Source organism: Abrus precatorius, unplaced genomic scaffold (genome assembly GCF_003935025.1).
Source record: "Abrus precatorius isolate BTA unplaced genomic scaffold, Abrus_2018 Scaffold6, whole genome shotgun sequence".
In the NCBI taxonomy this organism is placed as follows: domain Eukaryota; kingdom Viridiplantae; phylum Streptophyta; class Magnoliopsida; order Fabales; family Fabaceae; genus Abrus; species Abrus precatorius.
In genome coordinates, this window is record NW_020874406.1 from 15,359,492 (window position 1) to 15,373,633 (window position 14,142).

At 34.7% G+C, this 14,142-nt stretch overlaps 2 protein-coding genes across 2 annotated transcripts; both read right to left on the minus strand.

The window, feature by feature from the left end:
- Nucleotides 1-98: 98 nt before the first annotated feature.
- On the minus strand, nucleotides 99-7,499 carry LOC113869346. Its single transcript, XM_027505633.1, has 5 exons — nucleotides 6,366-7,499; nucleotides 4,221-4,685; nucleotides 3,048-4,115; nucleotides 1,925-2,105; nucleotides 99-1,215 (listed from the first exon to the last, which is right to left on the minus strand). Exons 1-5 carry the CDS (start codon nucleotides 7,419-7,421, stop codon nucleotides 248-250), a joined length of 3,738 nt encoding a protein of 1,245 aa, XP_027361434.1. The 5' UTR covers nucleotides 7,422-7,499; the 3' UTR covers nucleotides 99-247.
- A 4,267-nt stretch (nucleotides 7,500-11,766) lies between these two features.
- LOC113869760 (cyclin-D5-1-like) lies at nucleotides 11,767-14,013 on the minus strand. The gene is made up of 5 exons (XM_027506224.1): nucleotides 13,494-14,013; nucleotides 13,306-13,392; nucleotides 12,920-13,211; nucleotides 12,698-12,831; nucleotides 11,767-12,578 (listed from the first exon to the last, which is right to left on the minus strand). The coding sequence occupies exons 1-5, from the start codon at nucleotides 13,761-13,763 to the stop codon at nucleotides 12,378-12,380; spliced, it is 984 nt and encodes a 327-aa protein (XP_027362025.1). The 5' UTR covers nucleotides 13,764-14,013; the 3' UTR covers nucleotides 11,767-12,377.
- Between the last annotated feature and the right edge of the window lie 129 nt (nucleotides 14,014-14,142).

Consider the following 14,142-nt stretch of genomic DNA (forward strand, 5'->3'; position numbering starts at 1 on the left):
GAGTTTCTCACTACACTTATTCCTTTTTAAGAATACAATTTTCCTAGTCAACAATAAAAAAATCAAACTTGTTTTAGAAAAAGGAAGCTTTGAAGTAAATGCAAGCCAGAGTACGTGGATATAAAACAGCAGTATATTGACAAAATATACCGTTTGTTTTATTGTTGCCAATTGTAAAAGTTATATACATGTGGCCTTAATAAACTATACTATCAAATTCCTACAAATGGAGCAAATAAAACAATTTTTAGTCATCAGTCATGATGACCCGTCCAGTTTCATATAGATGATACATCCAAAGAGGTTCAATCAACTCCTTCGCACAGACTAATTTCTCCAGTTCATCTTCATCATTTTCTTCTGTAATTTTCCTCTCTATCTTAGGATAGATTTCTTGCAGAGAAGACAGCATCTCGTCACCCCAATCCCTGTCATCATGTTTAAACAATTTAAAACAAACAAACCGCAAGAGTCCTAATGCCAGCCCAAAGTCCTTTTGTTCAAGCCCAACATGTGAAGAGATCAGGAAAATAACCCCAACAGCATCCGTTATACTAGGATTTTTTTTCAGTAATATAATCAGCATTGCCAAAAGCTTATTGAATGCTGAGAATTTCTCTGGTTGAGGACATTCATCATTTTCTTCAGCTTCATTTACTCTGAAGCGCTCAGTCTTGGCTACAATCAAGGGCCATTTTGGAAAATGTAACTTCATTTGTTCAGATGCACTTATTTGTTCGGCACCACAGTTTTGTTGTAGAATACTTGTAGATCCCAACGCCAGAAGCACATCAGGCAGCCAAGGCTTTGCTGCTGCAACAAGACGTAATGCATACCCAGAGCCCAAGTACAATTCAATTGAAATGATTAAATCAAGTAAGTTATTGGCAAGATCAAGAGCTTTTTCTGGAGTTATAGAGGATCCACTAGAATCTGTGAGTATCCTATTGAGAATTTTTGCTGCATAGGTGAAAGAGCTTTTCAGACAAAAAATAACATTTCTTTTATCCTCTTCCTTAAATTGAATTTTCTTTTGACATAACTGATCCAATGAAGATATGATATGTTGCACACATTTTGATGTGTAATGTAAGAATAATCCATGGTTGTGAGGAGCAAAACACATTGCAGAGGTATCACCCATGAATTTCAGAGCAGCAGTAAGCATCTTCACCATACAAAAAACTTGTTGGGGTTCTTTGTATACAGATGATCCTATGCATATGTTTTTAAACAATTAGTCACAAACAAACACAGGAGAAAAAATACAAAGACATAGACGAAGACATATGTAAACTCAAATATAGCTTGTTAAATGTTATAATCAATTAGCAACTAGGGGCCAAACACAAACACCACTGCAAGAACTTTGTTTCTAGAAAGAAAATTTCCATTCTCTGCAGAAAAATGATGTTTATTCCAAGCTAAGCTAATGATGAAATCATTGAATATCATAATCATAATATAACAAATACTCTAGGTCAGTCCAAATAAAAAAGCAGAATTTTGCTACACTGCAGCATATCACAGTCTACACTCTCGATCTTTGTTGGTAATTATAATTAAGGGTTTAGTGTGATATTCCCATATTAAAGATTGCCTAATAATGCTTTTAAAATACGAGGGCCAAAAGAGGAGAAACGTGTAAAGAGTGGTTTGATTAGAACTCAAAAAGCATGAGAAATATGTGAATAAATACTCATAGGTCCAGACCCAATGAACCTATCTAATTGTTTACCATAGAGCAAATCATTTTTTTTATTATTTTAATGATTGACTTAGAGCTGCAAATAATTGAGGTGCTTCACTTATTGTGCTTGAGCTACATTTTTTCTTTTCCCAGCATGCTAGAGTTAATTGCATTTGGTCAAGACAACCCGATCCATTATCAGCCCTACAAAACAGTATATACATATTTACTTACCACCGTTATTTGGATGATGCGTATCTGTGGGCGATAACCTACGCCTTTTGGTGGTATTTTGATTTGTTCTTTTGGTAGACTTCAACTTACATGAATCCACATACTGTTTTTTCATGTCATCTGCTCCAAATAATTTTTCTAAACAGTTGAGCACATGATCTATTGTCAACTCCAACACATTCTGTTTAAGAGTTAAGAGGGTAAACAAATTAGGCAAGCCATAACTTAAACCAATCTGGTTATTGTATTATCAATTCATCAACAGAACGGAAGGTCTCAAAACACAAACTAAATTAGTGAACTACATATAAATAGGTTAAAATACACATTAGAACCCTATATGACATTCATTTACAAATAAGTTCAGATAATCAACATTTATATATTAATCGCTACACAAGTGTCTTGTTACACTCTAATTCTTGTTGTTTTAACACTATTAGAAAAAGTACTTGTTCATATAGTACTAGTATGAACCAAAGCATAATGAAATATTCATAGAAACTAAAACATTAATTTTTTAATAGAGACTAATAAATAAATGAGTGTCAACTATAGAGACTAGATATGTATTTTAACCGGATAAATTTTTAATAGAGACTAGATGATTGAAATTTATAGTTTGGAAGATAATGAAACTGAAAATCAACCAATAAAATAGGACAAAAGAAGATCAGAACCAAATTCCATGGAGAACTTATATCATCCACTAATTGAACAAGATATTGCAGCTGCTAGAAAGTTCAAAATTCATTGGTGCACACTAAAATTCACGAAGTTAATGTATTTCTAAACTTCCATTAAGTATTACTTTGGTGCTGACCATATATATTCTGTATTTTATTCGTAGTTCACTATAAAAAGTTATTATAAAATAGAAAGAAACAAAAAAAAAATGAGGCAAATATTTTAAGTCAAACAAATACAAATTGGTTTGATAAATTAGCAGAGAAAACCATTGGCATTAAGGTATGCGGCAATTAAATATAACTGCGAAAAATCATTTGAAAAATACACAAACAAAAAAACTCAGAATGTCAAAGATGCAAGAAAGTCAGGTAGATGTATTCAAACAAGCAATTATTAAAAAAAAAAAAAAAAAAGCAAAAGAGATTCTACTTGCCTCTGATAGCAATGTAGAAGAAGAATCACTCTTGTTTTTCTTCTTCTTCATATCACCATTCTGTATATTAATTCTGCCTCCATTATCAACAGTCATTTGTAGTGCAAGGGCAATATATGCCAAAACAGGAGATACATCCATGTATTCACAGTGCCCGCAATGCACAATGCTGACCTCAGAAATCACCTTAAGAGAAAAAAACATCATTTCTAAAGTTTGAGATTTGAAAATAGCTTTTCTGGTATCTTCATGCTGAAGCAAATCTCTAACTTGCCATGCTACCCCAACAGCTATTAAATAATCATCCTCAAAAGATTGCTTTCTGTTAATTATCTTTGATTTAATTGAAAATTTTCCAGAAGATTTAGATTTCTTTCTTTCAGCAAATGAAACACTATGAGATGGCATGTCTACACCAAATTTAATGTGGCAACGATAGGCACCCTTATGCAAGAGGGCTGTTAAGGCTTCAAACATGTCATCAAAACCACCCAGTGAAAGCAACAACTTATGCGCAGACCTTGTTTCAGATTGGTGATCAACATCCTCAGGTAAACCACTGCAGTTTGTGACAACACCCATAGATTCTTCAAGAAGTCCAGTAACATCATCTGGACAGACAGTGGAGACAATGTTGAATAAAGAGGATTGTGCTTGGCCTCTAGATGCCACAGTTAGTAAATGTCTCACTTTCTCCCCAGTAAGTAACTCTTTGAGGGCATTTGTATAGCATGGTTCACATGCTAAGTTATCACAAATGTAGCTAGTAGCAACAAGAAAACCCTCAATCTGATTTTCATCCAGCTTTTCCTGTGACAAAACCAAACTGAGAAATGCTTTGACCAGTTCCATAAGTTGAGTTTTAGATGCTCCTTCCAAGATCACAAACTTACAAAATTTTGCACCAGCCACTGGAGCCCTTCTTACAAGTGTAATGCAGCGATTACATGCCTCCTCAATTGGTACTTTTGAGGGAAAGTATGAAGGTAGAAGTAATTTTGTTATCTTCTGAGCTACAGGAGGTTGATCACTAGCAAGCACAGACAATAGCAAATCTAGCTCCACCACCTATATAACAAACAGAAGAACAGACTAATCAATAACTGATAATATTAGGAAATACATTAGACACAGGATTTTCTCAAGCAATTCTAAGTTTAAGAATATGTGTACCTTGTTGAACTGAAAATTTCTGACATCCTTTAGATGGAGTAAGAGATCTGCTGCAGCAACACGTACCGTTTGGACATTGTCCAACATTAGGTGCCGCAATCTTGGTAAGAGCACCTTAAGGATTTCATGAGAGTGGGGATTGTGAAGTAGATAAATGATCCCATTCAATGTAGAAAGCCTAATCTCATTGCATCCATCATGAGACATGTCATCAAATAGTTTTGTTAATATCTTTGTTATGATGGGTGACGGTATCACTTCCCAAAATAGATGAAGGACGCGACAAGAACCCTCAACAGCAATTGTTCTCACTTCTGGACAATCATCAGTAAGTAGCCTTTCTAATAAAAAAAACTGCTTATCAAACAATGTATCTTTCTCCTCTTTTGTGGCAGCAGGATCTTCAAGGGGGAACATGTCCAGAAGTAGATGCAAAGCATTTTGACGAACATTTGAGTTTGCAACCTATTGAAAAGAAGGAAAAACCAAATTCTGAACACAGAGAGACTAATGGCAAATTAATGTAGATATTATGACGGATTAAAATTTAAGGACTGTGAATCTAACAAAATGTTTTTTTAGAAAATCAATTCTTAGAGGATCCTTAATTGATTACAAGCAGTATGAAATCATAAACAGGTATAACTAATTAACTACCATAAAATCAGGGAAAGAAACTTCAATGGAGGAATGGAGATGGCAGGAAACCCTTGTTTTCTTTGCAAGGGAAGGGAAGGCAAAATAGAAAGGAAAATCAAACCACTAAACTTAAGAAACAGAGTTATCAAATGGCAGCCTTATGGCAGGTTTGCAATGGCGGGTGATGGAGGCCATTATTTGCATGGTGGTCACAGTGGTTATGGCAGCCATGGCAGAAATTTGACCTAGTTCCACACTGACCCAACCTAAAAAAACCCTAAAATGTAGGCTTTCAACCTTGTTGGCCTCTGTTATCAGTCTTAGTCTTAGCTATGTCTTTCTCTCCACAGCAACCTCCCATCTCCTTCCCTCAACATCCCCTCCGTTCACCTTCTCTACTTCCAATGATCAGGAGCTCCAACAATCCTCATTTTCCAGTGAGCAAGTCTTTTGCTGTTTTTGTTTTATCCTCCTTCATTCTTTTTACCTTCTCCATTTTTTTTGTTTCAACTTTCTTTCTCTTCTCAGATTTTCTTCTTATTTTCTTTTGAGTTTTCCTTCGCTGTTTTTCATTCATTTTTTATTCTAACGCCGCTGCCTTGGTTTGAGCAGCAATTTTCCATAACATAGCCTAACAAAAAGCTTTCTCAAATTCTCCAAGGGCAGTTAATTGGATTAATCAAACAAGCTTCCTCAATTAGTCTTTGTATTTTCCTTATTTTTTTTATCACTTTGTTTCACTTGAGGCTTGATGGCTTTTAGTTTGTATTGAACTTGTGCTTCGAGACTTAGGCTATTATGTTATTATGAGATCTTGTTATGAGGCATATGATATTATTTGATGATTGTCTATCAATTAGATTCTTGATTTAACATATGTAGTTAGTTTTTTGGTTTTATATTGCATACTGCAGTGTTTTTTAATATATATATATATATATTACATTATTTTATTATGGCAGCTATTTGGCTTTCGGCCAATGATAACGTTGTTAAGAAAATCAAGGATACTTTAGTCAGCTCAATCTGCAAACATTAAGCATTCCCCTCCTCCCCCAACGTGGAAGGGAAGGAGTTTGGCCCCCTTATCCCCCGCAGTCCCTTCTCCTTCAAATTTCTGAACCAAACAATGTGTTTTCATTAAAACCCCTTCACTCCCCTCTATTCCCCTCCAACCAATACCATGTCAGAAAGCTACATGGTGGCTTATTTTATTTTCCATCTGCACATGCTAGTGGCCACTTACAACGAAAGGGTATTCACGCATATCAGCATGTGCAGTAAGGACCTAGAGCTGTGAATGCCTACTCTACCAAAAAAAAAGCATAGAACATAATAGCAAACAATCACCTTGATGAACCTTTTAATTTTTCTTTTAGCCACTGATCTTAGCACCCTCATAATACACAATCTTTACAAGGAGACATTGCAAAGCAGCATCCAAATTCAACATATAATAAAATAAAATGCAACAGCAAAAAGTTTTTCATTTTACAATGCATTTACCTGCAGAGACCTAAATATGACAGGCTCAGAAAGTCGATAAAGCATCTTCTCAACCCCGTCAGTGGTCCTCTGGTTAATAAAAGCTCCCAAAATCCTCCTAATATATGAAGCAAAAGCTCCAGAACTGGCATGTATGGCAGCCTCAATCAAATCCTGCAAGAACCCATTCTCAATTTCACTCCTTGAATCCCCTTGGGCAGCTTTCCAAGCCCGAAACAGGATATCCCCATAAGCCTCCAGCATCGACTTCCTTCCAAACGGTATCTGTGAACGAATCATCGCCAACAGTTCCTTCCCAAGCTGATCGCTTAACCCAAAGATAAACGCCAGGAACTTCCTTCCATCCTCCGTTTTCAAATACAGTGGTGAAATTACACATCGAACCAACAAGAGCTTCAAATCCTCAATACTCTCATCCTCAAAATCAAACAGAGCAAACGCTTCCCGAAGCACGTAAACCCTGTGCACGTCCACCTTCTTCTTTAGGGTCAGCGACCTCGAGAGCAGAAAGGGGAGGCTCTGCGAAATCAACGATTCTCTCCCCGCCAAATTCTCCTTCCACCATTCTTCGCACAAACCCTCAATCGCCGACGAGAGAACCGAATCCGACTCGAAAACGATCAAATTATCGTGCAGCAACTGCACGCCGGGCATTAAATCGGAGGGCGAGAACGGTTTTTTGGGGTGCGAAACGCATAGCAGCGATAAGTGGGCGAGAATTTCGAGGCGCTGGAGAATTTGGTGCTTCTCGTCTGCTTGGGGTTGGGAGGGGGTGTCGGAATGGCGGGAAGAGCGACGGAGGCGCTTGGAAGGAGGGGTGCGAGTGGAACTAGGATTTGCGGAATTGGGTTCTAGAAGGTTCTGGAAGGATTGGACGGAGGCAGAGATGGAATCGCAGAGAGAGGAAGGAAGAGAAGTGCATAGGGGAGAGGAGGGTTTAATGGAATTGATTAGGGTTTTGAAAGATGATTTTGAAGATTTAAGGGTTTGCTTTGTGGCTAAGGTGATAAATTCTTGCGCAGAGGATAGTAGAGTTGAGCGAAGCCTCTTCTCCATTGCACTTTCTCGTTCAACACATCAACCATGTCATCATATCAACACTTACAAATTTCAAGTTCAGAGTATAGCTACGATCGGGAGAGGGAAAAGTATCAATTTTCAAATTTTCATTCATTTCAAATCATTGGGCCTTTTTGATATACCCAAACTTAAATAAAATCCTAACAATAATAACTAGATTGGGCTTCTGAAGTGCTAATACGTTCTGCCTCGACCACCATAATAGCCCGAAACATACCCACTAATTTGGGTTACTTTTTGTACCTTTTTTTCACACTCTCCTTTAATTAAAAACTCTTCCATACAATGAATCGGAAAACTCACAATCCCACGTAAATGTCATCATCTCCTTACTACTGTCATCACTAATCTAATAATTTTCATGGTATATTAATTAATTTTTGGCTCTTGATAAATTTTTTGGATGGTATTTATCGTCTTGTTTTAGTTCATTGCATTTTTTTTTTCAAAACTACAAATCTAAAATTGTAAATAAAAAATTCATTTGAAAACACATTTTGAAAGTATAAAAATTTTTAATTCTCGTATTATCTTTGTGAAAATCTATAGAAAGAAGATTGTGAAAGTGAAGCTATGAAAGGGGCAAAGAGGAAAAGTATGGATTGGTGTGAAGATGACAACAACAAAGAAGGTGTACAGTAAAATTATGCATTGGTGCATTGGAATATATGAAAGGATAAATGGTGAACAAATGAAGATGAAAGGCGGAGAAAACATAATAATGATATTAATGATGATGATGATTTTTTATTTATTTTTTTTGTTAAATTTAAAGGAGAAATTTAATGATTTTGAAACTGTATTACAGTCACCAATGTAAAGGTCTGTCTTGTGATATCTTTCAATTCACAAATTTCATTTCTCAAAATTTGAAGGACGTTATTGAAATAAAAATTATAAAAAATGTTGACAAAAGAGAATAAAAAGCTATTTTTTAATATTATTTGATATGAGTAAATAATTGAACTTTTATGGCGCTTATTTAACGAAGAATAGTTGAAAGGAAGGGAAAATTTACATATGTACTCTTAACAGGAGCTACTTTTATTTATTTGCGGGAATAACTTTAAAAAATCAATTTTCTTCTCCTTACTAACTTTTTCTTCTCATGAGATGGGAGAAAATTTTGGACAGAATCTACTTTCATAATTTTTTGTTCCTTTCACTTTTCTTTTTTTTTTTTTTTCTAAACCACTCTCTTTTCCTCTCCTCTATTTATAAGGATTTTGATATAAATAAAATAAAGAAAAGACTAAAAGAAGGGCCACTCTTCTAACATGTATAAGAACAAATGTCAAAAAATATATGATCGGTGATTCACATAAAATGAACGGAAAAAACATTTTTCACCGCGATGTAAATCACCATGTCTTTTAAGTTAATATGAGCTACTCTCCCACTAAAAAAATTAAAACACACACACACATATATATTCGTTCATCAATTTACACCAATGCACTCAACAAGACAAATAACATGTCTCCAGTACTATGTTATCATTTTGGGGTTAAAATCTTAAATTTGGTCCCTCCCTCTCTACCATACGCTCTCAAGCTAAGTTTGTCCACAACATATTCATCATTCAAATGGGACAAATAATTTTGTCCAATTAAAACAAGGAAATACAAAATGACAAGAACGTTTTCCTTATGACACACATACGAGCAAAACTCCTTTGGCCGTATGATGTAAATGTTTTCGTGGTCCAACCAACATATCCCTGCAACCCATTCCATGACAGTTATGTAAATGGAAGCATTTGGACTTTAATTATCAACCCATATGATATCCAATGTCATATTCTTTATCATTGATATTATTCAACTAAGTATGCTTATTCTCCATCCACCTATCTCGTTAATCTGGTTCTTAATCATTGAGACAACATCACATATATTGTCACACGGTTAAATTTTAATTACAGACGCTGCTAAACAATTGTTACATATTGTCTTCGTCAATGTTATGAGTGTAGTGGTACTTGTTGGTTAAATGTATATTTCCAAGCTCTTGTCATGCATGCAAAGAATAATCTATCGATGAGTCGTGAACAATTGAACTCTTCACTCGTGAATGTGCTTGTAAATTATTTAGCTATCATTGGTCATGTGAATTTTGTTCTCTTAGAGATGTTATGTGTCAGTAATCTGGGTCAATCCGACCATGTCTGCAATTTTAACTGCAAGATTCAAGCAAAGAACGTGGAGGGGCAAGAATAATCTCCATGTGAACCATGGAACAAGAAGGTAATCACGGTAAATAAAGGGCATATTGCTAGCATTTCTCATAATGCAAAATACAAGAATGATGCCAGACTGGATAAGTGTGCAACCCACAAGGGATAGATTCTGACACCAATTTCCCATTAATCTTAACTTGCAAGTTTCTCCCTCCAGGCCTCCACCCTAAACCAAACAGAATACCAAGATCTTCTATTTATTGAATTATGATAACCTGGGCCCTATTACATTACACTGTAGGAGCAATCTCAACAGAACGTGTCCCCTAATAGCTACTAGAACGAAATTTCTTGATTTGTCCACATTTAGATTCTATCTTAAAGCTGTCAGGCATATATTTGAATCTACCAAATAGATCCATAATAGTTGTTTGGTTTTTGCTGATCATTGTTTTTTAATCCATTTCATACTATAGTTCCTTGAAGCTAATCATTAACTTTCGACCATTATGATAATATACATTCTCCCGTGTTCTTCTAATGAAAATATATACTCACTTAGTTTAACATTGTTGACATTCGGATTCTTTGCAATTTGATCATGCAGTTTAAATTTACTTAAACGAATTAATTTTGCTTAAATAAAATAAGTAAAAAAGTAATTTTTACTTAATTTAAAATAATTGACTTAAACTAAAATTACAAAAAATAAAATAAAATTTCAACTTCTTTTTTTTCTAAATTACGATATCTTAATTATTTAAGTGTAATTTATAAAAGACATTAAACTCATGATTAGTTTTATGATATATATATATTAAAATAATTCAAATTTTAAATATCCCAAAGTATAATTTAAAAACTCATATCACTCATTCAACATACTAAGATTTAACTCAACTATAGTGAAATAAAATTACTAAATTTAAATGTTAAAGTTAAAATTAATAGAAAATAAAAATAATTCAAAATAGTATTTTTGAGGTGTAACGTGTATAGAGTAGATTTAAATTACAAAGAAAGAAAAAAATGCACTTATGAGTATTGTGTTAATATCTTTTGTAAATGATTTTATAATAAGAAGAAGTATCAAATTTTGGGTTAACCTTAAAATTTTTACTTCATTTGCAAACTTACGTATTATGCGCGTGTATGAAATATAAAAAATTTTGAAATTTTCAAAATTTTTTAATTTAAAAAAGAAGAAAATAAAGTTCTAATTTTTTTACAATTTTAACTCAAGTAAAATTAATTTTTGTCAAACATGTTTAAGCAAATTTTTTAACTTATGAAAAATTTACTTTTTTATTTAAGTGAATTGAACTGTAGGGTTATCTTTGCATAAAAAATGCAAAAAAATTAAATTCAATTTTTTTGTATATCTGAAATAAAATGTGACATAGGAATTTTTATTTTTACCTTTTTAAGCGACAGATGTAAGAATATAACGTCGTTCTCACTATTTTCTAAAAACAAGAAATGATAGGTGGCGAAAATTTGTTAAACCTACGAAGGGTGTGTAGTTTTAATGCATTACTTTGCATCACTTGTTTAAAATAGTAAACTAAAACACATTTTAATTCGTTGCTTAATTTATTTTTTTTAAAACTAACAGATTCAAAGAAAACATATATAAAAATGTGTATGAGAAATATTTGTCAATATGATACCACCGTAACAGCCCCTGCTTTTTTTCCCCTGAATTGGGTGGCAACCAAAGCTAATGGAACCTGAGTTCTCTGCGACCATATCCTTTAAATTTAACCATTTAGAGTGTTTTTGGTAAAGGTTTATAAACTCTGATTAAAAATATTAATTTTTTAAAAAAAATGCACTTATTTATTAATTTTAATCCTCCATGAATGTGATTACTATTTTAGGGTGTACGGGCAAAGTGGCAGTGGCAGTGGCAGTGGCCCCACCAGGCCCATGGGCGAATCCTTTACCATTTATAGGGATCTAATATCATTAAATCATAGTACATCTACATAACGGTTAAAGGAAAGTTTCCCAGCTCTCCTGAAAAGGAGCCTCCCACGTCCCAACCGAACACATAATCACGTTCAACTTTTACCAGCTTTATCAATGGCCCAACCCAAATGCTATGCAGATACATCAAATCAAACAAAACCAATTCCCCATTCTCCATGGCTTTCAGCCTTTCTCAAGACATAGAAAGCATCCCAAGCTCCCCATCAAAAGAGTAGGGTTGCTATAGCTATTATCGTATACATACATATAAAAATATAATTCCCATCACGACAAAAAATAAAGGGAAAGAGAGAAAAATAAATGCAGTTGAAAAAAGTAAAAATGTAGTAGGAACTGCTCAAGAAAGCTAACACTGCCCAAAATCACTATTATGGACAAATAGTCTTCAATATAGCTTTCTGGCTTTCACTCATATTTCATTTCATCTCCTCCTTAGTCCTTAATGACTCATGGATTTTCATTCAGTCAGCTTCAAACTTACTGTAGGGTAAAGCTAACCACTTTTTTATTTATTTATTTACTCCTCCTTTTTTATCTATCTTCTTTGTTGTCGCTCGTTGAAACTTTTTGTTGGGTACCGGGAAATAAAACCCCAATCATCAATACCAAATCATTCCACAAAATGGTGGATGGCACTCATTAGACCTATAACTAACTAGAATAAATTTTTCAGTAGAAAAATATCCTATAATCCAATCACTAAACACCAATCAAATTTTTTCCTGTATAATAGATCGATCACAAACTCTGCGAGGTGCAAACTACGACCGATGTATCTTCTGTCCCGGATAATGTTCACTGTCCTCAAAACTAAGTTTTCTCTTAGCTCCTGAAGAAGTGTCAGATGGGTTCTCAAGAACACACGTGGAGCTCGACTGGGTAGACAATAAATTTGAGGAAGGGGTCTTAACTATGTTTCTCTTCTTTTCTTGTATTAGATTGTAACAGAAAAACACATGCCCCTGTTGCATATAATGTGAAACATCATCAAACTATGTTCTGTTATGTATCCAATAAGAAGAGTTGAAGAGCAATAAATTAGCATTAGTGAATATTGGACTCTAAATAAAGTTAAACTCACACTTTCTAGATTTCCCCACGATGAGATTACGCTTATTCGAAGATCCATTGTCTTTCTTGTTAATGTAGCATCAAAAGCTGCCAATATGGCAGCTGAGGCAATTATAGATGGCCGTTGATCCATCAAATTAACATCTGCATAGAAAGACTCGTTTCATATATAATCTTAATATTGATAATACTATTTCATTAGGGAATTGTATTATAGAAAATCTTAAATCACCTTTTACCATGGCCACAATATGTTCAGTGGCTTTGGTGATTATTGTTTGTGGTCTGGATCCAGGGCAGAACTTGCTGACAAAGTAATGCAAATAAGAAAAAGGAGTTGCCGATCCCATTTTCCATTCCAAGGTACCCAAAATCAGCAGCTCCATGTTCCTGATGACTTTGTTCTCAAAGCGATATTCTTCAATTGGATATTCTGATAGAGGTGGCACATTTTGTTCTTCCATCTTCGCTGCCAAGGATAAACATGCCACTGACAACAATTGAATAGCCCAAGGTTTCGATTCCTGCATCATTCCAGAAATTAAGGGGAAAAAAAAAAGTTAAAATCAACAAAACTGACAAAGAGGGTTGGAATTAAGAGATTATGTTAAAGCTTACATCAATGGATCGCTTTGAAAGAAACCGATCAAAGTAAGTCACTGATAAATAAGCTGTCTCAACTTTAAACCCGAATTTTGCTTGTGTCTGATTAATCAACAATATAAAGTTTCAACAATAGAACAACCAAAAAGCAAATGAAGCAAGATGATACGGGTAAAACTTGGTTTATCAGATTAAGAACTAACATTGAAAATCCAGTTAATGGCATCAACACGGGCACTCTTCAACCAGTATCCACTAGAGTGATCATCAGAGCAGAAAAAGTGATTGTGGGATCCGAATCCCGTTTCTTGTCTAAACAAATACTCAATGTATTCCTCTTCATCCTCCAAAACGAAACACGGGTTATCAAGAGAGTCAATGCCAGTGTTTTCATCTTCATCTTCAAAGAAGCTAGCTTCCCCTTCTTCACACATAAGGCTAGAGAAAGAAAAAAAGGTGCTAGAGCTCCCCATTTTGTTCCAATGTTATGCAATGAACAAAATCTATCGAAGTTCACTTAACTTGTCGTAGAATATAACCGCTAAATACTAGGAAATCTAGAGAGATATTCGATTTGGAGAGGTTGAATGGAGAGTGGATAGGAGAGAGTGGGATGCAGCAGTTTTGGTGCCGCCAAAAAAAGATGTGTTATAGAGGGACGTTAATTAGCGGTTACGGGGTTTTGAGCTTTGTGTGTATGGGTATACACTCTATACTACACACTACAAGTGTGTGTGTGTGTGAGAGAGAGAGAGAGAGAGCGAGAGAGTGAAGAGTGTTGTGGGTTAGGACCTTAGGTATAGGCCATCCCAAAGTCTCTCCAAATGTTGGGAGATTCCAGACTTCTCAATA